This window comes from Branchiostoma belcheri, unplaced genomic scaffold (assembly GCF_001625305.1).
Source record: "Branchiostoma belcheri isolate BF01 breed outbred unplaced genomic scaffold, Haploidv18h27 scaffold6, whole genome shotgun sequence".
Taxonomy (NCBI): domain Eukaryota; kingdom Metazoa; phylum Chordata; class Leptocardii; order Amphioxiformes; family Branchiostomatidae; genus Branchiostoma; species Branchiostoma belcheri.
In genome coordinates, this window is record NW_017804242.1 from 3,077,352 (window position 1) to 3,103,749 (window position 26,398).

The 26,398-nt window shown below is 39.4% G+C and overlaps 2 protein-coding genes across 2 annotated transcripts in view; one reads left to right on the top strand and one right to left on the bottom strand.

Moving 5' to 3' along the window:
• Positions 1–25,240, top strand: LOC109482573 (polypeptide N-acetylgalactosaminyltransferase 16-like). The gene is made up of 15 exons (XM_019785338.1): positions 1–368; positions 6,127–6,302; positions 12,108–12,209; positions 12,592–12,659; positions 14,226–14,291; positions 15,896–16,017; positions 16,408–16,495; positions 16,917–17,001; positions 17,286–17,389; positions 18,982–19,108; positions 19,421–19,513; positions 19,933–20,016; positions 21,596–21,737; positions 22,147–22,271; positions 22,978–25,240. Coding segments are annotated over exons 1-15 (1,521 nt in total). The 5' UTR covers positions 1–230; the 3' UTR covers positions 22,979–25,240.
• The window catches only part of LOC109482258 (cytoplasmic dynein 2 light intermediate chain 1-like), a 7,881-nt gene continuing 6,406 nt past the window's right edge, over positions 24,924–26,398 (bottom strand). Inside the window, exons 12-15 of the mRNA XM_019784949.1 lie at positions 26,125–26,342; positions 25,813–25,907; positions 25,584–25,676; positions 24,924–25,440 (exon numbers count right to left, since the gene is read on the bottom strand). Of these exons, the coding sequence (XP_019640508.1) occupies positions 25,363–25,440; positions 25,584–25,676; positions 25,813–25,907; positions 26,125–26,342 (484 nt within the window). The 3' untranslated portion in view covers positions 24,924–25,362. The remainder of the gene's footprint in view (positions 25,441–25,583; positions 25,677–25,812; positions 25,908–26,124; positions 26,343–26,398) is intronic.

Sequence of the window (26,398 nt, forward strand, 5' to 3'; positions counted from 1 at the left end):
GCTGACTGGGGAGCTGCAGAGTGAGATCACCGACGCCGCGGCGCGCCTAGTCCGTACACAGTCAGTACACACTCCTGCGGAGCTTCCAACCGTCCAGCCAGGCGTGTCGGCTCGACTTGCTGCGGGATTCACCTGAGAGGATCGGGAGCCGCACGTGAGGCGGCAGGCAGGCGGACCGTGCCCGGGCCGGATGGTGAGAGGCAGCGGGGCGGTGCAGGGAGACAGGAGCGATGCGGCGGCGGTTGACGCGCAGCCGGGTCCTGCTGGCGTTGTTTGTGGCAGCTTGGGTCCTGGGCATCGTGTACTATAGCGCCCTGATCAGCTCCGACAGCGGTAGCACCGACGGTGGGGTGGTCAACTACTTCTTGGTACGTAACAGTTTAATACTGTTTTATAATCATCATAACTTTTCTTCGATCTGTTTAATAGAACCGAAACAAAACATGTAAACCGCCTGGTCATCAAAACAAATTTGTTTTGCTCTTCTTCCCGGATCTATCAAAAACAGTACTACTTATCGTTCAGATCCGTGAGATCATGCCGACCACCCGCCAGTGCCTGCACCGTTATTTCCAGTCTAGGCAGCGTAATCAAATACACTGATTACTCCAAATACTAGTCTTGTGACTCCTGTCGACAACTCCAGCCTATAAAGTGATGTCTTCAGTTTATTTTCAGTTGACTGTATTTATACTAATACCTACACACCAAGATTTTGTAGGTACATAACTTAACGTGTGTGATCCTGATCCGTTTTTGATCCAGCCTTGCTTTGCTGAAGCCCTAAATGCAGAAGGTTTCAATTTAGATTTGTCTATCTAACGATATGAAAATAAGACAGGGAATTTGTAGATTCAAAGTCCTCATGATTCCAACAAAAAGTCTGGCACCTGATTTTGGTCCTTGGTCTCGATGTGGAATATGCAGGGAATTCCAAAGTATATGATCATAGTTTTATACCAATTATTTTAGGTTACCATGCATGTTATTCATATTCATGCCCCGAGATGTAGGTCTCAGTGCAAGGAAAGCTGTCATATGAATGATAAGATTGATGCTGTCTGCTATAGTAGTGGTAGTCTGTTGGGGAAGGTTGCTGGCGTGCTTGAAGGAGTTTCTGAGGGTTTACGTCCAGTGCATCCTGCCCCAGGATCAACATTCAGACAGGATTTACTCTCCATGTGTTTTGCACAAGGACATATTTCCTGTGAAAAACATCTCCAACTAAAACCAGTCGCTAATGAGGACAGTGAACAATGCTACTATTTAAATTCTAATAATTGCAGTAGGATTTCTAAGGGCTTCCTTCCGCCCTTAAAAATCTACAAAAAGAATATAATCTCTTTGTATTCTCCTCAAGTAGAAGTTTCCTGTATTTTCGCTCTTCAGTTTAGAAAAGCTTGAAGGCTTTCCTTAGTAACAGCAAGTACTAGCGGCAAAACATTCCGCCCAACAATGAGATAACTTTGCAGCCAAGGTAGAAACAAACCTGATAAGAAATTCACGTAGCAACTTGAATGTACAGTTTCCAGGTACAGTTCTGAATACACATGATGCAATGAGGGCGTGTTTGTTTTTTTCGCTGAAGTTGGAAAAATCATTACCATTCTTGCATCTTGTCAGCCTTCAAAGTGTTGACTTGGCGGTTGGTAGGAAAGAAAAATGAATACATGAACTACTTGTATAATAATATCCTTGAATGAAGTAAAGGCTAGCTTATGATTTTCTCATTTCATGTCTCTTAGCCAATCGCAGCTGAGGGATAAAATCTCCAATCCTGGGCAGTCATCCAACTTAAATCACATCAGGAAACCAGTAGTTTCCTCTCTACAGCAGTGCTTTGCTCTCATACATTTCTATGATCTGCAGATGCATTTTTCATATGCACTATACACTATACATATTATTGGCATTTAGCCTTCATTGCTGTGCCAATAATCATCATCATAACAGTTTTCATAAGTAATTTATGTAGTCTTTTGTCTAAGGTAACATTGTCCTACTCCTAGTGCTTTATATCTTCAGCTACAGACTATATTTGTGCTTTATTGCAAGGACATTACGATATATTTCCTTGCTTGTTGTGACATATGCTTCAGGGGTTTTGTGTTCTTGTGTTCCTGTTCCTGTACTACACTGTACCGCTCCAAGTATGGCTAGACTGTCTTGAATGACATCTTGTATCCATTACCAATGACCCTGCACTTTGACTGGGTCAGGTGCAGTACATTGAATGCAGGTACTGTGACAGCATGGCTTTGCTTTCTAATTGTAGATCAGAAACATATTTTCTCCTGTTGACTTCCCTGCTTGATATGGCTATTCACATAATAATACCCCACTGGGCCCTGTCTGAGTCACCCATTTGATTGCTTTTATCACTGACCAATGTAATGATTCTTGAAACAATCCAGAAAATATTGCCAATTCCAAAGCAATGAGTCACTTGTGGATAGTGTTGTACCATGGAGGTAAAAAAATCACATGGTTGTAACTATACTGGTACTGCGGTAGCTGGAAGTCAATAGTCAGATTACTTATTTACAGCTACAGTTTTTCTAAATTGTTAGAGGTTTTAAAAAAAAATCAGTATCAACCCAAGGTGACGATAGATGCAAACATTGATTATGTAAAGACCGTGTACATGTATGTAACTATTGTAAGCACCTCTGTGTGGTCCCCTGGTGATATCAGTGTCCTATCCTGGTCTCCAAGGGCCAGTCTGATCACTGGCAACATGGAAACCAGGTGTTCATGTCATCCACTTTTGTCTGAGTACCTTTCATATGTGTCCTCCTGGGGATAGGTCTGAGCTTGCACAATAGACCAGAGTTGTATAAAACATCATAAAATCCTCAGACGTAACATAATTCGGAAAATTAGGTCAGCGTGTTGTTTGGTGTTCTCAAATCAGTTCCATACTTTTCAGGAGAGAAAAGGAGACCTGCCTGAGTGAACATCACCCTGAAGGCTCATGTGTGTAATTAATAACATTACTATCCAAATGTTTCAGGGAAAGGGAAATAAAGAGACATGATTGATTAGCATGTAATGTGATACATGCAGAAAATTTTGCCTTATTAAAGATAGAATTGGAATTTTCACCGAATAACCAACCCTTCATCACGCAGACAGATGGGGGTCTTCCCTATTTGAATTTGAATTTCACGAGACAGTGGGATATTAAAGAAAATAACCATCTGTGTGTATAGATTTATGTTTTGAATTATACATGGCAATTTTTATTGCATCCTGGCTGACTTTTTATGACTGCCTCAGTTCGTTAGATGACTGTGATGTACTAATAGTTCCATCACGTGGCAGTTGTTCCGTCCGTGTTGGTATGATGACTGATTCCGCTTTCTCTGGTATTTGCACTCCAAGGCTGTGGTTTCTACCAGTTTGTTGTCAAAACATCTGTCTGTACCAAGGACTCTCCCTTTTTCCACACTCCTGTAAGCACTGTTATTCACAGATACAGTATACAGACATTCAGAATGACTGACTGAGAATATGATTTTTGCGATTAGATTCTTTTGGTGTGGGGATTTAGGCCAGATAATGTTAATCCCCAAGCTTATTTCTTTCTTACACTTGCTACAGGAAAGTAGAGAAATAATTCAGTGTAAGGAAAAAATCCTCAAAAACACACGTACATATATAAGACTCATTTGCTTGGAGTTGGTGTTTGGTCAGTGCATGTTCTGTACTGATTTTAATTGATAGCTCTCAGGACATGAAGTGTATGCAAACAGTTTGATTGGCAGACTGTTTATACGTCCTGCCCCAGGACACGGGTGTTTACTGACCTTGCTGGAGAGAAACACCTCCTTCAGATGCATGGTTGTTCCAAGTCAGTGTAGCTCATTAGGTTTGTTTGGAGCTGGCCAATATTTGTGTAAGTTGTCAAGGAAATGACTAACTTTTTTGGGTGGTCTTTGGTACACTGGATAGAATTACATCCAGGAAACTAAAACTGGCTACCACCAACACAGTAGCTTTCATCAAGGACATTATACGTCCTTGCTCACATGTATATACTGACTGAGAACCACAAGAAAGCAAGAAAATACTAATAGCCCTGACTACTTAGAGATTAGGATTTCCTGTGGTATGTGTGCATTTTCATGTTATTTCTTCATACAGTATTGTGTATTAGTCATCTTCTTAATTTAACTACAACACTATATGATAAAAAGACCCCCTGGACGTCTTTAATAATATCTGTGTGATTAATACTTCATCTAATTACTTGGACTAGGTGTGTAACACAGCAACTTGTTTGGACTATTTAGGTGTGTTTGCCTGTGCAGTAAATAAATCAAAACAGTTACAAAAGCAAACCTATTTATTCCAATGTACCGCCTGCTGATCAGGTTGTAACTTGACTGACTTGCAATTTTGCACCAAATGCCATAAAAGTGAACAGTTAAATTTAATATGGACTTGGTGATTTATCCTGGCTGTTAAACAACTTTACCCGAAATGAGAGAACAAGGCAATCAGTAAACTTTACAACATGGTGACTGTGGGTGAACTTGACTGCTTAGCAACTTAACCTGAGGAGATTGTTGGTACTTTGGAGCAGGAGTTCAATTTCCAACCTTGACCTTAAGGGTGGGACAATCTACTGACTGTTAAATCCTTCCCAAAGATTTCACTCTATAGGCCAGTGCCCTTTTCCATTCCCATATCCCTTGGGCCACACAGTTGTGCAAGGCTAGTCCACTGGTATCTGTATCTATCTGTATAGCTGGTATATCTGCCATACTCTTTCTTCTAAGTGCTGAGGGTCAAGTACAAAAGGCAGCTACATATATTTATCAATGTAAAGTCTTTATAGCAGGGTTACTGGTTATGGTTGACTGGGTGGCAACCTCATCCATTGAAGGGTGGGAGGGGGCCACTGTTCTACTCTTCAAACAAACTACAGGACCTTGTCCTTTCTTCCAGAACAACCAATAGCAACAGGACACACAGGCAGAACAATACACAGACTTTCAAAGTCTTCCCTTTATCATTGAGCTAAGAGCCTTTACAACCAGATGCTGTAGATATGAAAAGAATAAAGACTGAGATGTGAACATGAAGTGGAAAAGGGCAGATTAAAGCGTAAAGCAAAGGTTTGGGTCTGGATAAAGTATGGTAATGTTATACTCTAATGTTACATCTGTTGTTGCTCTCTGAGTTGCATATTGGTCTTGAAACCTATCCAAAGAAGTTGTTTTCAAGTCAGCATTGACAGGAACTGCAACTTGACATGTTTACTAGTAGTACTCACTCCATTAAGATGCACTGACCATGTTGAAGTGCTGCTTCAGTTGCAAACTGGAGTTCTGTTTAGTGTAATAAACTTCTAGTCATGTATGTCCACTTCCTAGTTATAGTTTCCTTAGTGGTTGTTTCCTGAGTTATTTGTCTGGAAACAAAAATGCTATTTAGAAAGCAGCAGCCAAAGTGATGTCACCAGGAAAAGAAAAGAAATACTAATACCAGTGTCACCTTTTTCTACCTGGCACAAATGTATATTGTTTGGAATGACTTATTTTCCATTACTGTTTACTTCCTGTAATTCTTTTTGTGGACTCTACTAAGTCTTGTTTATAATCATTTATTTTCTGTTGTTGTTTTAATTTAGACTGGTATATACATAGGAAATCCGCTGTTTCCCGTCATCATTTTACATGTACCTTATTGTAATAAAGCCAAAATATATTCTCAGTTGCAGATGTGAATGTTACTGTAGTCATTATACATGTACGTGCCTGGTTTGTTGTATCTGAGATTACAATCTAAACTGTAGGTGTTGAAGTATCCATGAGAAGATTTACCTACTATGTGCAATGTTATTCGTTTGCTGCTTTTATTGTGATTTACTAAATGTCTAAACCTACTTGTCTTGCACTTGGTAACAGATTTGAATCTAATTGATATTGCTAAGTCTATAATTTATAGCATAGCCCTTATCATTGCTTTACAAGCCTAATATGTTACATATTGATAGGGAATGTAGGTCCTTGCAAAGAAAAGAAATGTTCAAGTGTTATTTTGTTGTTGTTTGTAGTTTTTTTAAATAATTGTTTATATCAGGAAAAGTATAAAGAGTGTAAAATGATTTCTCCTCAGGGCCGAGACACCAGTCAGGTGTATGGGCAGTCTCTCGGAGTCAACTTTGATGGACGAACGTACATAGAAGGAGGGCAGCATGATTCCAAGGACTCCTACAAGAGGCATGCCTTTAACCTGGCCGAGAGTGACAAAATCTCCAGTAACCGCCCTGTGCCAGACACCAGGAATTACAGGTACGTGTGCTCGCTTAATTGATGTTGATTAACCTTAATGAAAGGGTCAAGGTTTTTTGCTGGGTAGACATGGCGACTCTGAGACTTTATTAAGAGATCATAAAATAGGTCAATCTAATTATAAAGTTTTCACCTCAAAGCTGTTACTACTTAGTATTATGGAAGAGTGTGAAACCTGTGCATGAAAATATGGAAAGCATACCTGGGTAATGCTCGGGAGTGTGTGCTTTGGCTGATGTGTTCTGCAACTCTCAAGTCATTTTGTCCTATTAAACTGATTAAATTTTAACAGTTACAGCCCAGGGAAATTTTAGTAGCAATATTGCTTGCAAGCCAGGGGAACATCAGACTTGGAAGAGTTAAGAGTGGTGGTGTAACGAACTTCAACCTTATACAATGTATTATAATTTTATGATTATTGTAAAGAAGTTTCTCTCAGACTGATCAGTCTCATTCCATGGAATCTTTGATGGTGTAAAGTAGAATAGAGTAGAGCAGAGTAGAGTACGTGTCTTTGGTCAGGTAGGATGCCACCACATCTAGCAGCCATAGACATTAGAATGTCTATCAGTGCAAGTCTTGTTCTCATGGATGTTACAGATGACCAGTTTGTGCTTTCCAAGTTCAAGATTTTTCCAAATGACCTTTACACAGACACAGTTAAGCTGCTTATTGGACCGTGAAGATGAGGCCATTCAGGAGATTTGACATTGTACAAGTGTGAAGGTCATCACCGTAATGGGGATAGTCAGGAAGAGGTTGGGTAGAAAGGAAGGTGAAAGACAGAAAATAGCCAGCTGTTGCCACTTTTGTGCTCAACTTTCCAATTCAAGTGCTTGTTTCCTACTACTTGCATTGAAGGACAAAACCCTGTAACTATAGGATATGGCAAAGTGGTCACTTACTAAATCCACATATACCCTACAAAGTCAAGATAGAGGTGGTTGTAATCAAATGTTTAAGTGCTGGAAGAAAGTGACTTTCTGTCAGACTAGATGTAACTCTAATGGACCCTGGCAGAGCACTGAGATCTCAGTGACCTCAGGGGCAGTTTGGTTTGTGTTACTGTGGGTGTTTTAATTTCCATCCCTGATTTTTTTGGCCAAAGTCCAATGTAAGATGGTAGAACATCCATGCTTACTTATATGTGTTTAATGGGAGCATTATGCAGTGACCAAGATCTTACTGCAAAGATATGCTCTGTCTTACAATATAAGTTACATTGCTTTACTGCTGCTGAATTACGCCGCAAACTTAAAACAAAACAAATGCCTCCTTTCCCTTCCTACCACAAAATTAAGTCCCCCGTGAATTTACGGTCCATTTGTGATAATTTGATGTTGTCTTTTGCCTAGTGGCCTCTGTCTTTTGAACAACAGGTAGCATTTTGATTATTCGTCAAGTAAGACAGGCCAGGAATTATCAAAGCCCTTTTGTACCATTTCTGGCAGCTATCTCAGATAAGAACAACTAAGGGGGCGAGAAGCCATGTCTTACATGAATATGAATGACTTTTACTTCCAGTTTAAACATAGCCATATCCTGTTTATATTATCTACTTGTACACAACATTGTGGCACTACCTGGCACGGAACTGTAAATGCAAACACAATACCAGTGTCCTTAGATACAAGAATATTAATAAGATGGAAAGGATTTATCTTTGTTATGGCTACGACCATGAAGGTGATTTCTTAACTGATTTGAAGCAGGTGATGGAATGGATTTGCAGGGAAACCATACCAGAATGAAATCATGGCACAAGGATTTTAGATTTTGTTATCCATACGTATATTCAATAAGTATGTCCAATCTAACAGAGAGTAGAACTACTTAATGTTAAGAGCCTGATAGGAAAATATTCCACATGTTGAAGAGTTCATAAACATGTTTTGCAGGACTCTAACATTGTGCAAGGCAGGACAAGGACTACATCTTTGTCACGAAACTTAGAAACAGATTACATGGGGATTTAGAAATGGACACTTAATCCCCATTTAATCTAAATACATTTGAAATATTCACTGTGATTTTATATTACCAGGTTTTGCAGTGTTCTTTCAATTTCAGAATCAAAACACCACAATTCACATCACAAGCAATGCAGATGCACCCTGTGTGCCCACCATGAAAATTGTACTGCAAACACCACCTTTTCTCCCCTACCGTGAATTATCTGCATGATGGCTCTGTTGTTTTCTTATCATAAGTTGTTTATTGGCAGGGTATGGAGGAAGTCAAATGTCTATATCTGTCATCTTTCATTTTTGACACAGCACTAGATCTGACATTAGATAGAGCTAGATGACTCACTTTCATCTATGAACTGACAAAGCCCATAGAAGATCCTAGAAGGATTACACGAAAGTCACGGAGTAGTGAAACTAAATGACCCTTTTCAACATCATACAACCCCCTATGTCTGCAGCATATTTATAAATTCATCCTGGTTGTAACATTTACAAAGAGTGATGTTTGCATCTGGAATAACTTCAAAGAAACCATCTCAAATTTCCTGTTTCATGTCTTCATCATGTGTAGACCATAGGCCAGATAAAGTATTGCCTCTGTTTCCATAATGATGATTCCAGGTCCCTTTCATTACATAACCCCCCCTGTGGAGCTTCTCTAATCAGTCTGGGAACGACCAGAGGCATATTACTGTGTACATTTGAAGAACCTATCGTCTGTATATCTTGGAGACAGGCCAAGAAGGTATAAGGCTTGTGTGTGGTAGGTGTGATAGACTGATATGTTTGTAAAGTTCTTTCTCCATGAGAACTGTTGGTGCAAATGTCTTGATTTATAATTTTTAAATCAAGTTTGCTTTTTAATAGATGATGCTAAGAGTCATCTTCACCTACTACTAAGGACTACCAAATTACCAAGAAGAGATGTTGTATTATTTAATAAAGACCTGTATCTGTATAGCCCGTATAGCTCTTCTGTTTAACACTCCAGGATGATGATGATGATTGCTTTTTTCATCACCTTCCCAGTTGATATTTTTTCTTCACATCCGTCTCCACCCATACCATTCCTTATCCATCAGTCTCCCCAGGAGTCCAGACACCTTCAGAAAAGGACCTGTGTCAAATTAGGTGCTTTACCAGCAGGGTGTTGAGTGTTCCAGCCCTGCAGCAGATGAATCGCCTTCTTTCTCTTCAGTTTAGACCTCTTGCTCCTGAGATGGGGTTGCTTACACCTTGTAGACAACACAAGCATGCAAGAGTCTGCTTCCATGCACTTACTCTAAGAGCCACTCACTGTCCTCCTAGGGTCACACTTTGTCAGGTTCCAGGTACTTGTTCTTCATTGGCAGTCCTAGGGACACTCATCCATTGTCTGGTTACCAAGGAAACCATGTACTGATGTAAAGGCAGTGGTACAGTAGTGAAGACCTGTTTTTTTCTTTATCTGCTTTATCTCTTGGACGTAAGCACAAATCCATTTTGTTTCTGCCTGATTGTCTGTAACACTAATACATTGTAATTGAAGTGAAAACTTCAAAGTCTTCTTTGAGTTACTGGCCTAGAATTATTCAAACACTATCTTGGCAGGAGCCACGGTAACACTTATGGTCTTCTTAGCCATACGATAAACTCAGAGTTACCCGGTAAGTACACTCTGGCATGGTCCCAACCAGTAAATTGTAACAACAAATGTATCCAAGAATCACCATGTGTGTGTTCCAAATAGTTCAGGGAATTTCCTAACTTCAGTATTTTCATCAGAGCCACTGATTGAAGCTACTGTAAGTCATGAAATATTCACAGTGGTTTCATGTTTGCTGTTTTTGTGGTGTCATTGATCTGCAAATATTTTGTTCTATCTTGCATTGTGTTATTACAGTTGCTTTGTAGAATGTCCTTGTTTCATCCACATACAGTATTTAAAATACTTAAAATTCCTCTTTCCTCCCACCATGAAATTAAGACATCATGAACAGAAATCAATTTTACAGTATCCTGAATATTCACTTTTCCTTTCCACGCAATGAAAATGATAGCTAAATATCAGTGATGGCTAAATTACATCATTTTTAGGTCTTCCAAATGGTTTAGAGAACCAATCTGTAGACATTGAAATGGAAGACTGTGTCGAGTATGACGTCAGAAGAATTCTTTGATTTAGAAAAGTAGCCATTAGAATGAATCCTGCTGCAAAATGTATCTGCATAATGGGACTTTATTGGACGTTTGCTTCAAATTCCCCAAATGGCCCAATCATCACAGAAAAGACTTTGTTGTATGTGTTGATATTTAAGGTATATAACATTAGATACAATTGTTATTGTTATTCTCTATGAAATCGCAACATGTAATTATCTACAAAAGCATTTTTGCACTGCCAGATCCCATTTGTATCTTTGAAAAGCACAGTGTGTAGTTCTCAGCCCATGGTTTCAGGGTCACCGCTCCTACCAAGGACTTGGCTAAAAGCTGACCTGAGGTCAGTTCACGCCCCCAGATACAACGTTGCTCCAGATTAACATGGACAGCCAAGGAAACTGGACTAGGCCTCCTTGTCAGACGGTGCTGAAAGTGTTATAACGACTTGACGTTTTCTTGATGAGTCTTATTGTTGGAAGTTACGTTTAATCAACATCAGTGAAAGGCATGTAATTTAGTACTTGCAGATGGATCCTTACCAACCTGTGGAAGCCCTTGAATGAAGGTTGCCCCTAACCTTAAACCTTTAGACAAGACATTTTCCTGAGATATTGCTTGATTTTCGGCTGTATCTGGTCACGCAGCTGTTGTAACTTGGCGGCATTTTAAAGGTCTGGTGAAAAGCCCACATGCCATGAATTTTGATTATCTACACAAATTCTATCGGCATAGTGATTTTACCTTGGTAGTGCTTAGCAGAATTCTTCCCTCGTATTTATGTAGCCTATCACCTGTTTGGCATTTACAACAACCTTTAAGTCCTAAAGAAAGAACCCGCTCACAAACTGTTCATTCACACACATTGTTCAGCACTTTCTGTGTACAGTTGAGACTAGGCAAAAAAAAGCCATGATATTTACATTATAGTAGATGATGATTACTACTGTATATGTATTTCTGGCAAATGAAACTGAAAGCATATTTTGGCAAATAAAAGCATACTTAGCTACATTGTACATGACAGACCTTGGTTCAGCCTTGCAATAGTCATGTTTATCAATGTTTTGCACAAGATTCCAGACTTCAGATGGCATGTACATGTAGGATTACTTTCTGCCCTTTGTTCTGGGGTCTAAGACCCTGTTTTGACTGGAGTGGTTGGTTCCAAGGAAACTGCTGGTAAAGCAAATAACCACAGTTTGTTGGATTAAAACAGGTGTTCCAGCTGGGTTCAACTTGTGTTTTTCTTTTCTACTGTGTTCAATATATTCAATCAATCAATCAATCTTTATTGCGCAACAATTGCAACAGGTACAATGTATGGCAAGTATAGACAAGAATAACAATACTAAAATCTACTTCTAAATGACTAACTCTAGACGCTACGCTGTAACTGTGTACTATGAGTTATACAATATATATGGGACATGGATACAGTATTAACACTCATTCGAAGTGTCAGAGATGATATGGTTTCTTTTCTGGAGAGCGGAAGATATGAATTGGCCTATATATAAGGATATTGGTTCAGGACATGACATAAGTAAATTAAAAGTATCTGAGCTTGTTCTAGGTAAAGTGAGATATATCATCATTGAGCAGTTTTGACTGCATTTGGTAATTATAGCATTTGGAAACATATTGTTTTCTCTCATTGTTAACAACATTTTTGATTTTCATATGTCCATCTCAGGTGCTCAGCCCTGGAGTATGACACCTCCTCCCTGCCCCAGACTAGTGTCATCATCACCTTCCACAACGAGGCCAGATCTGCTCTCCTCAGGACCATCACTAGGTGTGTATTGCAGTGCTCCTGCAATGGTAGAATTTAGAATTGCCAGCACAAGAGAAATTCTCTCTAGTAATACATATGGCTCACTCCAAAAACTTAAAAAATCATTGCAATTTCATTATTTCCTGAAATGTATTCTGTATCATTCTGTTACAGTGAACACAGGAATCAAAAATTCAAATATATCTTCAAATTCAAATTAATGCACCCTCAGTTGGGGAGATAAAAAGCAGTGGAAGGAGAGGGATGGCTTCTATATTCCAGTTCCATGCCCTAGACACAGTGGATTAACAACCCATTCACTGCCCCAACAGACTCAGAAGACTTTGAGATCTTTACCTCACTTTTTTTTACCCTGTTGCCCTGGTCTTTCTGTCCTACACAGTGTGCTGAATAGAAGCCCCCCAGAGCTGGTACGAGAGATCGTCCTTATTGATGACTTCAGCGATGATCGTAAGTTAAAATTGAGCCAAAGTAGTTAGTATGTATTCAGTCTCAATTTGTTTTGTAGTTATACTGCTAAAGAGTACACAGAGTTTTCATTGGTAAAGTATTTATTACATGTATATCTATCGGTTGTTGGACAAAGCAAAGAAAAGGCATTTGATGTTGATGCATTTTTATCAGGAGATTGCCTACTATAACCCCACATTTGGCTTTTTTCATCTTTTGAAGAGCAAGGACATTGATATGTGGACAAATTATTGCCCAATTTCTGAGATGTCACAAAGGGCAGCAAGCTCTTGAAAAATGCAAGGCCTCCTGAGAGAAATGGCCATTGATGGTGCCATTCAAGCCTTGATCGTGGAAAGAATATGAGAAGACCATTCATATGAATCAAATATCGTATCCGAACCCGACCTGAGCATGTCTTGTAACGTCATCTTTTATTGTCAGTGGTGCAAATCAAGACGTTGCTTTTTCTGGCCTGAAATACATGTATGTCCCCTAGTGATACTGCACAGAGGCCACAAACATTGGGATGTGTTGATAGTTTGGTAACAGCTCTGGAATTTTGTTTATTCATGCCTGAAGTGTGGACTTAAAGTGTAATCTTGAGGTCACAAAGCATGCCGACCCATGAGTATACTTAGCTTTCTTAGAATATCCTCTTTGAATTGTTCCCATTATTTCAACCCAGTGTACTTTCCCTCGACTGGAACGGCACTGAATGTCGGCATGCCAGATGACGCACGCTAGATGTACGGCCATTTGTAGACCTGTTCTTTAATGTAATCAGAATGTTTTACACGACCTTCGTCTGTCCTCTGCTTTGGATCAGGATTTGCCGGAGAGTAGACCCTCATCAATCAATAGCACCGAAAAGTAAGGGTGCAGCCTGACCTGGACCTGGCCTTCCATTACTTGGTGACATTTTTGTGGACATTAGCAAATCTATTGGTTTCAGTCATAAATTCCTCTCCAGGGCCATTTGTGGGGCTGCAGGGATTAGGGTACCACCCTGGACCTCTAGCTTGCCTACAAGGAAAAGCACTGAAGATAATGCGCATGTCTCGTGGGATTTAGGTGTCCTTTAATGTTGCTCTTCCAGTCAGGTACTACGTGCGGGTCAGTCATCAATAGCAGATGGGGAAGTTTAGAATATTTAAAGACCATAAATAAAATCTAGCTTGCAAACCACACATCAAGGTATACAACTATCCATTTGTGATGGTAGTCACATGTACCTGGGAAGGGTTATTACTGGTACTTTGGGATAATATGTACACCTGAGGAGGTCCATATATCAGCCCCTTATACTTTTGTACTCTTATACTCCTTACACCTTGGCTCTATTACCTGGTCTAAATCTTAACAAATCATCCTTTTGATACTCAAGGAATATTGTCTCATCCAGACATAAAATTCAACATTTACAGTGGCACCATGTCCCAGGTTACATCTTCGCGGGTTTCACAGGTTCTTTTTTTTACAGTTGACTTTGTCAGTTTGACGTACTGCCTCATCTCAGTGTCATGTGGTGGTTGTAAATTTTCTGTCCTGTGTTGTCCCTCCCAGCGGAGGACTGCAAGCAGCTGACGTCCATCCCTAAGGTCCGCTGCCTCCGCAACGAGCGCAGAGAAGGTCAGTCAAAGTCAAAGAAAACATACTGAAGACAAATAACCTTACACATAACTCATCTCAACTTTTGTTGTATTCCATCTCTAGATTATGAGTATTGATATTACGAGGTTGACCCCATATTAATGGAAATCTATTGATAAAAAATTATGAACTCTCATAGTCTGTAGATAGCCATTACTGTCTATTGTTACCAGAGATTGCAGCGTAGACCAGTGATGATGAAGATACAGTATAATGATCATCACTGGAGGGTATGAATATAGAAATAGGCACTTTTTCTCCTGGTGTGGAAATGGAATGGTTCCAAGTGGGCTTGATGGAGTGAGTGGGAGTGAGTGTGTGACAGATGTATACATGTCCCTTGTCATATTCATGTCCTGTCCGCCAGGACATTATGATTACATGTGTCTGTGAGCTGTCGGAATGAGACAAGATGAGTCATTAACCATTATCAGCTGTCTGCTGGGCCACCTCATAAAGTCCCTCTGTGTCCAATTGTTATGCTAGACCAGTATTGCCCTATGGGGTAGATATAGTGAAAGGTAAAACACAATAAATTGGTACTGTTTTACTCATATTTATGATGTATATAGACTGAGTCAACCCTTTTTTTCAGTGCAGGCACCTGAATCTTTATGTACTCCTATAAGTTCCTCTTTTCGCCAGGAGGATAACCCATTAGTTATAGTAGACATTATTTCTCAGACAGGAAAATCTAATTATCAGTCTGGATTTCCAGCAGGTCTAATTACTCTGCACCTAAATGTCTTCCACCGGGGAAATAAACGCCCCATCTGTATGCAAATTTCCTTCTGTGAGTGGAGACGGGCCAGAAATATGATCATGACGCAGATGGATTTGGCATCCTGCGAGTCATAATCAATTTACTCACAGAGTTCTTTTCTGCATGAGATTTATGCTGCCCCTAAAAGGATTTTATATGATGTAATCTTGCTGAGACAGACTAAGCCTGATGCATTACTACGAAGCACAGGTTCCATTTACATGCTTTTGTAAAGACCCAGATCGAATATGAAAGCTATCAACTTCAAAGAGGAAGACTTGTACTATTGAGTGCTTTTTAAAAAGAGGAGAAAGTAAATTTTGCAGTTGGACAGTTTCATGTCAAGGCTAATGGTTGCTATGGTAACAGATCTGCAGTCTAACTTTTGGTTGTCAAACTTTCAAAGGTGGGCCAGTTGAAGTAATATTTTGGTTCTCGTGCAATATATGTTATGTCCATAGCATGTCTAAAACATGAGACAACAGAAGTGAAAGCTGTACTGCAAACTTTTTATGTGATTTGCTGACATCTACTCAAATACCAAATATCATAAGATTTGTCCACAACTTCTTGAGTTCTTGAGTTAAGCTGACCACAAAGAAACCCACCCACTAACAGATAGCACTGAAAACTTTCTTGGCCAAGGCAATATGTGTACATTGTACTTGTATGTAAGAGAAAGTCCTGCATTTGAATTGAATTGAACTACCCCACCACATTCACCTCAAAAAAGGTTTATCATCGTAAGTTAGCCCAGTAAGATGACACTGACCAGGTTAGTGCCCGCCCCTCACCTCCTGTGCATGTTATTGTTTTGCAGGGTTGATGAGATCACGGGTGAAAGGTGCGGACGCCTCCAACTCGGACGTGTTGACCTTCCTGGACAGTCACTGTGAGGCTAACAAGGACTGGCTGCAACCACTGCTGCAGAGGGTGAAGGAGGTCAGTTCATCACATTCAACACTGCTGCGTAGAACTTGTGGCTTAAGGCACTGCCAGTGCAGTTCTTTGGTGCAGACATTTGGAAATGAGCCAAGGCATCAGCATAAAAAAAGAGGGAATTCTACCCTTCTTGTAACTTTGTAGAATATGCTCCTGTTAATAGTCTGTAATTTCCCACTCTTCCTGTCATACTTTTTAATTCTCATTTACCTCAAGGCATGTCTATGTACGCACAAAACTGTCACCTTAAATGTGAAGACAATTCAGAAGAAGAAAGATCTGAGTGATGAAGTAACAGGTTCTTCCTTTCCTTTGGCTCACGGCAGCTGTGACCTTCGTGTTATCTTTCGGTGCCATCACCTTGAAAGTTGCTTACAAATCTTTACACAGGACCCCACACGTGTGGTGAGCCCCATCATTGATGTCATCAGTATGGACACCTTCCAGTATATTGGTGCTTCTTCCGAACTGAGGGGAGGTGAGACCATATTGACTTTACTGTCACACGTACCGCTGAAAGGAAAACATGGGATTAGGTCTACCAGTATACATGGAATTTGTAGATTTGCTGACGGATTAACCAAGTGTCACTTCAAGTTTGGACACTTTAGGAGGTCTTGTAACTTCTTTAGACAACTTGACAGTTTCTGCATGCTGTGACCAGTCATAAAATATGAGATCCAGAGAAAGGGACCCAGACCTATAGTAATTAGGGGTACATGTACATTATGACAGAAAAAGTTAAAAATAGGTAAAGTTGATTTTACCCATGCCAGTGATTCAATTTTTCCAGCTCACACGTTTTGATGAATGGAACTACTAAAATAGAAGAGATGGTATCCCACTGAAGTCAGAATAAAGCATCATGCATGGCCTTGTTCTTTCCCATGTATTTGCAGGATTTGACTGGAGCCTTCATTTTAAGTGGGAACATCTATCAGAAACCCAGAAAGCCTCAAGAAAAGACCCAACTGAACCCATCAAGTAAGAGATTGTCAAGATTATAGTTACATGTACATGCATTGGCAGATGCTGTTAACTTTTCCAAATATGTCATCACAAAACAATGTATTGGACAATGCATGGAAAAGTGGTATCTCAAAGTAGACTGAGGCAGATTCTTGTCTTTCAGTTGTCCTTTGTCTTAATACCTAATCTCAGAGACATTACAGGAATGTGTAGGATCTGCTTATTGGCATGAAAGATAGAATCTAACATAATTGAAAAGTGTTAATGATCTTGAAACACAAAATCGTATCCTCTGGCAGGACACCAATGATTGCTGGTGGCCTGTTTGTTATCGACAAGTCGTGGTTCAACAAACTGGGCAAGTATGACACCATGATGGACATCTGGGGAGGGGAGAACTTCGGTAGGTGCTTCAACAGATTTCCTTACTTCTTAGACTCATGAAGCTTAAAAAAATTGTGAGAACGAGATGGTTTAAGATATATGTACATGTAATCTGGACAGTTGTGACATCACACACTTATATTAAGATGGTTTTGTTTGAGGCTGTTTCCAAGTCTCAAGAAGCATATATTAAATGCATTTTTAAAGTCATATCTTATCAGAGCTGGCTGTGGTATTTTCTGTCCCTGCCTCAACCACTTAAACAGTCATGACTTTCAGAAAGAGGTGCTGTTTGACCTTAGCTGCACCTCTAACCTTTCTGGAAGACAGAGTCATTCTGATGTTCTGCTAGCTTCTAGTCAGTTATAACTTATAACTTATATAAGCCTTCGGAAACAAATCACTGAACTTTTCAGTGCTGACAAGACCCAACAGGAAACAAATTACACACAGGTTTGTTAACTCAAACATATCCATTTTGGTAGGGAACACTTTGATAACTAATGATAACATACAGACTTAATCACAGGACATTACTGGAAGCAGACAAGCAGACAATGAATAAAACAATGTGTTGGTAACAGTGCTGGAGGGTTTTGACGGGACCAATGAATCACAGTCCCTTGTCACTTCTAATCTGATCTTCACAAGGAATGTAAGAACCATGGGTGCCCAATTGTCTATTGCTAAGCCTTGAAATTTTTGTTGAAGGTGTTTGTGTTCACCGAGCTCCACATTTTTCCGCGGATTAGTCTTGAAGTATTTTCACGTTGCCAATCTGATCAAAACATCTCTGAAAGCTGTAATTGAGAGAGTGTTGGTTACAGTTAAAAGCCACATAACATTTTAGAAATACCTCTTCTCTGTTACTAACAATATTAGTTGTGTTTACCTCAGACTGATGGTTTGCTTTAGTGGGTGGCGTCTTCCTTGATCAAACGAGAACATATTTCCAATGGTAATGCTATTTGTATTACCTTGATCGTCCCCAAAAAGGTGAAACGTTCAAACCAAATTGTTCCCTCTGATGAAATAACTCCTGCATGATTCAGCAAGGGCAGGCTTCCCTAATGGACGATGGTGAACTTTAACGTCAGTGCTCAATTCTGCAGCTGGGGTACCCAAGGGTCTCCCATAATGGTTTCAACATTTGGTACTTTGACTTTTATCTTCACCATTTGACTTTTATGTTATAATTTGATTTTGGCTTTTATATTGCAAATGGGAATACAGTTTTTGACTGCCTGCATCAGTCTCAAAATGTAGTATGCACTGTCAGTTCCATATGGTTTCTGGCAAAGTTTTTTTTAATGGTACTGAAGGTAATAAACTGTCAGATTTCATATCCCTTTTGTCCTATTCTGAGGGTCCCATAATGTCAAGGCTAAATATAGTAATGTAATGTTTCCTATTCATGCATAATGTTGCTATCACTTTCTGCATGGTACTTCTGTGGTTACTGGTAGTTAGGAATTCTGCCAATTTTCTTTGGACTCTCATATACTCAATCACAGGTGAAGGGCATGACCTCTGATGGATTTATGTCATTAGTGTGAAGGTCAAAAAGATCCCCTGTGTTCTATGCTACTTTGTTTTATTCTCCTGATACAGAAATCTCTTTCCGTGTATGGATGTGTGGTGGCAGTCTGGAAATTATTCCCTGCAGCAGAGTCGGACATGTTTTCAGAAAAAGACACCCCTACACCTTTCCAGAAGGAAATGCAAATACATATATAAAGTATGTGATTATCAGATCTTTTATAGAATTTTATAGTTTTACAGTTGTTTAATAATGTACAGAAAATTGACTTTGTAGAGACATAGTTTCGCAGTAGGAGAGGCCAAATGGTATTTGCCATGTTTGAATTGTATTTAACGCAATGCAAGACAGGATATATCATGGTTGCATTTTGGTGACTGCAAACATAAAACTAATGCAAATATTTTACAATTTACAGCACATGTTATACGTGTAAGACCACAATTCTTCAACCATCTGCTCTTGATTGTTTGCATTCTAACTTTTACTTTTCTTGACTTCTTCCTGCAGAAATACACGCCGCACTGCTGAAGTGTGGATGGATGATTATAAAAATAACTTTTATGCTGCGAGACCCTCAGCAAAGGGAAAACCATATGGAAAGTAAGTGTTCATATCATATCATACAATCCATGAGTCACTCTGTAGAACCATGAACTTGGAGCTAAAACCTCAACAGCGTACCAGTAAACGAGATGCCTTCTGTGCCAGTGAGGTATCTGGGTTGGAAGCTGAATTGAGATAAAGTTGTCAATGTTACCAGATAGAAATATCATGGACCAACCTTGTTATTGAAAGAAAGAGGAATGTTAATACATGTATTTTGCTTGTTTTAATCATGGGCATACTTTAGGCCCCATATGTGTCCAGCTGGTCCCTTGAAATAATTTATAGCTATAACTTAATGTATGATACCACTAAATGAACTGTAAAATGCACAATGGAAAATGGATTATGCACCCATTGTCTAGAGTTCACTGTGGCATTGTTTTTAACAGTAATTATGGCATTCTTTTCAACAGTGTTCAAGGCAGAAAAGAACTTCGAGAGAAGCTGAACTGCAAGACTTTCCAGTGGTACTTAGAAAATGTCTACCCAGAACTGGAGTAAGTCTTCCATGTCTTTGCTAGTCGTTTTAACCCCAAACAAACAACACTACCCCTGTAAACAATTAAGCTCTAAATGTGTATTTTCTTTTCCCAGGAATAGTTCTCTTCAGATGGCTTAAGTCATCAAAGGTCTTAAAACTAATGAGTGTTGACTGTAAATCAGCCATGAAATCATGGCTCCGCCTTGTAAACTACCATATTGGAGATGGACCGTGGATAAGAATGATGGATAGATGCCACCCACAGGGACACATGGAACTCAATTTGTGGCCAAATGTCAACTTAAGTCCATTACAAACTCAATTGGGCCTCTAATCTCAGTTTTGAAAAAAAATATTTCTGCTGAGTTTGAAATATAACAGTTACAGTAGTTAACCTGTTTGAGTCAGGAGAAAAGAGAAGGGGCAAACATGGCATTTTCAAGAGGAAGAGGGTTCTGAAGAGTCTGTTTCTGAAATCTAGTAGTGTTCCATTTATAAGTAGATAAACAAGATTTGTAGTTAGTCAAGTAGAAAATTAGATATAGAAGTTACAAAGTGACAGTTTGTTTTGTAAAAGTTTAGGTTTTTTGTCCAAAATGAATGTTGAACTAATTGAGGTACTGAATCTGAAGGCCCCCACTCCAACTGTTTTGTAATCATGCCCAGCTTTGTAGTCTGTGTGTGGGGATAAACATGTGGAAATTGTCCACACCTGTGGTCTCTGCCACTTAATTTTATTTGTTTGCTCTAAATCCTCTTCAAAGATTGAAGGGACACAAACTGGTGGGACATTTGGGACTGTGACAGCTGTGCTGTTGTTAGCCGATAATCACATAATCCAGAAAGAATATCTTGATAAATGTACATGTATTTTTATTTACTATGTTCATATGAAAGACAAAGGAATTAACTTTTGTTCGTAAAAAAAATGTGATATTTTTTATATTTTCAAATAGATAACAATATCATAGAAATCAAAGTAAATGTGGGACATCATTGCTTGAAGTTTTAGGTAATTTGGTACCATGGAAAACAAGAGCAAAATCATGTAATATTTTACCCTCCTCTGACAGGATGTTACAGCCACCAAAAGTCTGTCTACATGTGTATCAGGTCAGAGAAATGGTGCTTAGAAAGCTGTGGTGGTATGCATGTGGAAGTAAATGTATTAAGTGAAGGTGATGGACTGTACTAACAGTTATGGTGGTAACTGGATGGTGTTGCAACATTGTCAGAAAGGAATCATTTTGCATACATGTAACCTGTCTAAGATAGCTGTGCCTTTGAAGAATGCAGAACATGCTGTTAAAAATAAGGAAGATGGGCATGAGTTTAAGTATGTGCAGTGCAACTAATGCCAGGCAAATGAACTTTTTCTCCTCTCTTGCATGTTCTTTGGCTATGGAGCTGAGCAATGCTGTAGACATGCTTTACAGGAATATTCCATTTTTTTAAAGAAATTGTAATGAACTTTCTCTGTAGATTACATTGTGTGTGATGCATTTCAAACTTGTGGTGGAATGACTGCGTACAAGAGTTAATTAACTAGATGTATCGGTATTCAATGTCTGACAGAAATTCTGTATTTGCTGCAGGATTCCTGGCAAACGCAGCACCCTTTGGGGGGAACTGAAGCAGGCCAATCAGTGTCTGGACACACTGGGGCACAAGCCGCCTGGTGCGGTGGGCATGCAGGCCTGCAACTTACATCCTGGGGGAGGCCTAGCTTCACGTCAGGTCAGTATCACAGATAGATACATATAACGTTACACATGTACTAATTTATGCTGTGAGTATTGAGTAACACAAGACTGTGAAGAGCTGGAGTAGATAGACTAGTTTTCAGTAGAATTTTTGTAGAATACATGTACAAAGAAATACCGGTATCTGTTAACAATATTTAAGTGCTGCTGGTATATGGTAATGGCTGCAGGGTTGATATGGTAACTATGCTTCAAAGGATAGGTCCTTTACAAGTTGATTGAAACCTTCCAGTATGGGGGTTGATTAGAACTGTGTGTGATAAGCACATTGTTGAGAGACTTGCACAAGTGGTGGTAGAGTTGATGGAGGGAGTAATCTCATTTCTTCATTCAACATCACTACATTTATCTGAAAGTATGTTGCTATGTAATCTTTCATTCAGGAATGGGCCTTGACCAAGTCTCACACTATCCAGCACGGATCACACTCATGGTGCCTGGCCGCTGACACAGCCATCCCGGGAACACTGGTGTACCTCTTCACATGCAACGAACAAGAAACAAAATGGTGGGTGTCGGCTGATAGAGCTGTCAGCGATAACTTGATCCGATGTACACTCTGGGAATTGTTTGACAACTTGCCAAGCAAGAAATTGAACCATGTCAGAATGACATTCCCATAGACCTGGGATTACTTTGCAATTTTCTGTGCAGATATCGCAATATACCTCACTCACTCATAATCTGACAGAAGTTCGTGAAAAGACAGGTGTCTGAAAGTTAAAGCTAAACACTATAAGTACACTTTGACAGCATGCTTGTTGTTTTAATAAATTTTGCTGATATAGTCATAAGTCATCAGTAGGTGAGAGCAGTTTTTAAGCTGGGTCCACTGTTTTTTTTCGTCTATGACAATTGATGTTCCTTGATTTATGGCCTTGATTCCTGACAGAGTGAGTGTGATGGAAGACTTGCTGGTAGTTATAATGAAGCAATTTGTAAACATGATAGCAGAAAATTCTCGGAGCACAGTTGGAGCGGGATGTATGGAGTCTATGATGTGTCTGTCAGTGTATTACAGGGATATATGACTTCTGCTGGGGCAGGAGACAGCACTGTCATTTTCTCTTTATGTTTCCGGAAGGTTCTCAAAAGTACAGATGTAAAAGTGACATTCTTTATACTTACCTATGGCATGAGGTATGAGGTGAATCCCTTGCCTGTGTTTTGTATTTGTCAGCCCATTAAGTATATTTCTGGGTTCTTGTTTACAGAGGTGGAAACGACAGGACCGCCTGATCATGCACGTTGCCACAGGACTGTGCCTGGACAGTGTGGAAGCTGCCCAGGGTCTGGGGGTCACCATCGAGCAGTGTGACAAAACCAGAGTCTCCCAGCAGTGGGAGTACACTCTGGACAGGAAACAGAGATGACAGACGGGAACTACCGCAGCAGACTGGACCAGATAGAGGATGTCACAACACAGGCCCTGGTTGGAGTGTGTAACCTGTTCTCATGAATCTGTCCCATTCTCACTGGGGCATGTTCCACTAATGGAATTATGAATCACTTTTTACTATCGTTCACAGGACTCAGTTTGTCTGTCTCTGTGACAAACAGCTGCCACAGAGAAAAGTGTTGGATACTTGAATGTTTATGGGCTGACATGAGGTTATATTGTGAGGAACATGAAATGTGTTCTGGTGAGATACATGTAGTTTCATGGGAAAGTGTATTAAATTCTACCAAGGGTCACAAGATCTTCCTACACCTGTGGAAATATTATGCATGTATATGTGTAATTTTGGAAGGTTCCTATTTATGCAAGGTCTGTCTGCTGCAAAACATTACTAGTACTTGAACTTTAATGTCAAGTGACTCAGTCTGATAGGAAAAGTGTTAGTCTCAGCACTAATGTGTATCTAAGTGAAAATATGGAGACACATGATAGGTCACCTGGAGAATGATGTAATTATAGTACCACTGGCATCTTCTTTTTCCGAGACACATCAGAAAAAGCTGCCAAAAGGTCAATGTACATGAAATTTCTATTTCAGTTGATATTGATATGACTTTATCCTGTCTTATATTGGGAAGATGACAGAGAAATTACTGTCATTTGCATGATAGAGAAATATTATGCTAGTTTCTTAACTATTTCTGAAAGAACTTTTTAAAGTTATTTACATAGGAGTTACCGGTAACCAATGGAATGCTTTTTATAGGAAGAGTGGTGGATATATTAATCTTCAAGGTTATTTAGCTACAATGTATTTAACAGAACAACCGTTTTGGTTGATGACACATTTCGTTTGGCTTGTAGGTGTATTTAATACAAAAAGTAATATATCATGATGTAAAGTATATGCTACCATTCCAGAGGACTGATTTTATCAAGTACATTTTATAAAAGTGTGGGTTTTTCTCCTTCCATTCCACTTTTTCACACATATTATGTGTGGAACTTTTAATTAACTTGTGCCAATATAGGAAAACTGTAATTGTTGCTTATTTATTGCTGTATTCAGTGCTTCGCCATGACTCCAGAAAGAGAACCTACGGCGTTTTGATTTGAAAATCTAGTTCATCATTATTTTTAGTATGTGTACTTGTGCAAGCTACATGTATAGGAGTACATGCTCTTGGAATTGCCTTTGGTAGGGCAGTTCATTAATTAGTGAGTTTTATGTGATATTGTGGGAACAGTGTCCTACTCAATACAGAAGACAATCTGCATTTATGTTGTACTTTGCCTGCAAACCATATCTTTTCCAACTAAGTGCTTTGCAACCTATAAAGCTATGCAACTCTCTGCCTAAAGTACTTTCTTTCCTATGCATTTCTGTAAAACATAATGCATGACAAGGCAAAAGGAGTCTGCCATTATACAGTGGGCCTAATAGTAAGATTCTGTACAGTGTATCTGTGAGGTAAATTTGCGACCAAGCCAGTGGAAATATCAGTCTTACCTAGACTAGGTGTTCTCTGTTCTAATAGGACCTGAATGTTCACTCAAGGAAAACTGTGAGATGTATTGTGACCTATGCTATGTAATAGAGAAACATTTGAGGAACAAGGTGATCAGTGATGAACATTTGTAATACGTAATGATTGTTCACCTAATTGTGAAATACTGATGTAATGATCTTGACTTAGCAATACTAATAGAGAACATTATACATTCTTACTGCAAAGCCAAATGAAGAAAACAGTCCACATCCACACTCAATTTGTCTTTAATTCCTTTTCTATTGACATCCTGGTCAGGAATCAATGGTCATCATATGAAATTATTATAATGTACTTTTGTGTACTATGTACAGTGCACAGTATAGACTGGAAATCATGTGGTCATCAGACTTAACTGCTATGCAGTTATGAAGATTATGATGATAGGAAAGGGAGGGAACAACATTTGTGTCTTAGTGACATTTGTGACATTCCAAATATATTTTAATGTTTTCAAAAGCTGCAGACTATACAGCCAGTACATGTATGTAATGTACAAATGTGCCAATAAAATAATTGTATGATGTGCAAATAGTCTAATTCTTTATTCTTTTCATAACCACAGAAATATATACATATCAGAAATACCCTATATTCAAACACAAGAAAGTCCTGACAAGTGATTTATGATACACCAAAGCTCTCTGTATCTACATCTTCAAGCCATCTCTCATCCTGGCAATTTCTCTTGCTTTTCTCTCTGCATTTTTTCTGTATCTCTCCAGCTCCTGTAAAACAAACATTTGCATTTCAAAGAAGATTCTTGAAGAGACAAGTAGTTTTCATCTTCTAACTGAGCAAACAAAGTTGAGTGTTATAGTTATACGATGAAAGGAATCTATTCAGACATTGTTTTGCAGTCATTCCTTACCTCATCCTTCTGTTGCCTCATGGCATCGATGCTTGACTCTGCGAACTGAGGGTCCTTTGCAGGGTCATCCTGCACTGTGGGGACAGCCGACACCTGACAGAACAACCAACAAAACCTTGACTGCCAGTTTGAGTCAAAGCCAGCTGAATACAACTTCCAACTGTGTTTGCAGAGATCCTTTCACCATTGTGTACCAGACTGGAAGCATAAAATAATGGCATAAACATACCTGGGGGAAGTGGCCTGTGAAAGCCTGTTTCCACAGCTCCACTGGATTTCTGGCACTCATTGTACCAACATTGCCCTCTGGCAGGGGAGGTGGACCTTTGTAGGGGAGAAAACAAGATGTCATGTTTTCACAGAATAAATCTATTATATAAATTCGTTCCTTTGCAAGTTAACACATTTGAGAGTTAACAACACATTTGGTAAAAAAAACTAGAAATACATGACCCAAATCTAATTCAGTCACAAAGTCAGGACACCAGGAGTCACCAATATCAGTACTGCATAAACAAGCCCAAGTAAAGACAAAGCTCACCTATCTGTTGGAAGCCGTCTGCAGCGGCAGGGATGTAGATAGGTTTGTTGTGCTCCAGCTGCATGGCCTTGAGTTGTGGAGGTGCTGCGCCGAAGGACAGGTGGTTAAACATCACCCTCCCCCTGTCAATCAACTGCTTCATCCTCAGGCTGAAAAACTGGCAGAGATTTGGATAATGGATAAGGTGGGGGTGATGTGTGATTGGTTTATCAAAACAACTGTTTGATTCTTACACCTGACTGATGAGCAAAACACAATTATTCTGAGAGGGAAG

Coding starts and splice junctions, on each gene's coding strand:
- LOC109482573 (XM_019785338.1), top strand. CDS start 231: ATGCGGCGGCGGTTGACGCGCAGCCGGGTCCTGCTGGCGTTGTTTGTG. Junction 12,210..12,591: donor CTCCTCAGGACCATCACTAG/GTGTGTATTGCA, acceptor TGTCCTACACAG/TGTGCTGAATAGAAGCCCCC. Junction 17,002..17,285: donor GACCCAACTGAACCCATCAA/GTAAGAGATTGT, acceptor ATCCTCTGGCAG/GACACCAATGATTGCTGGTG.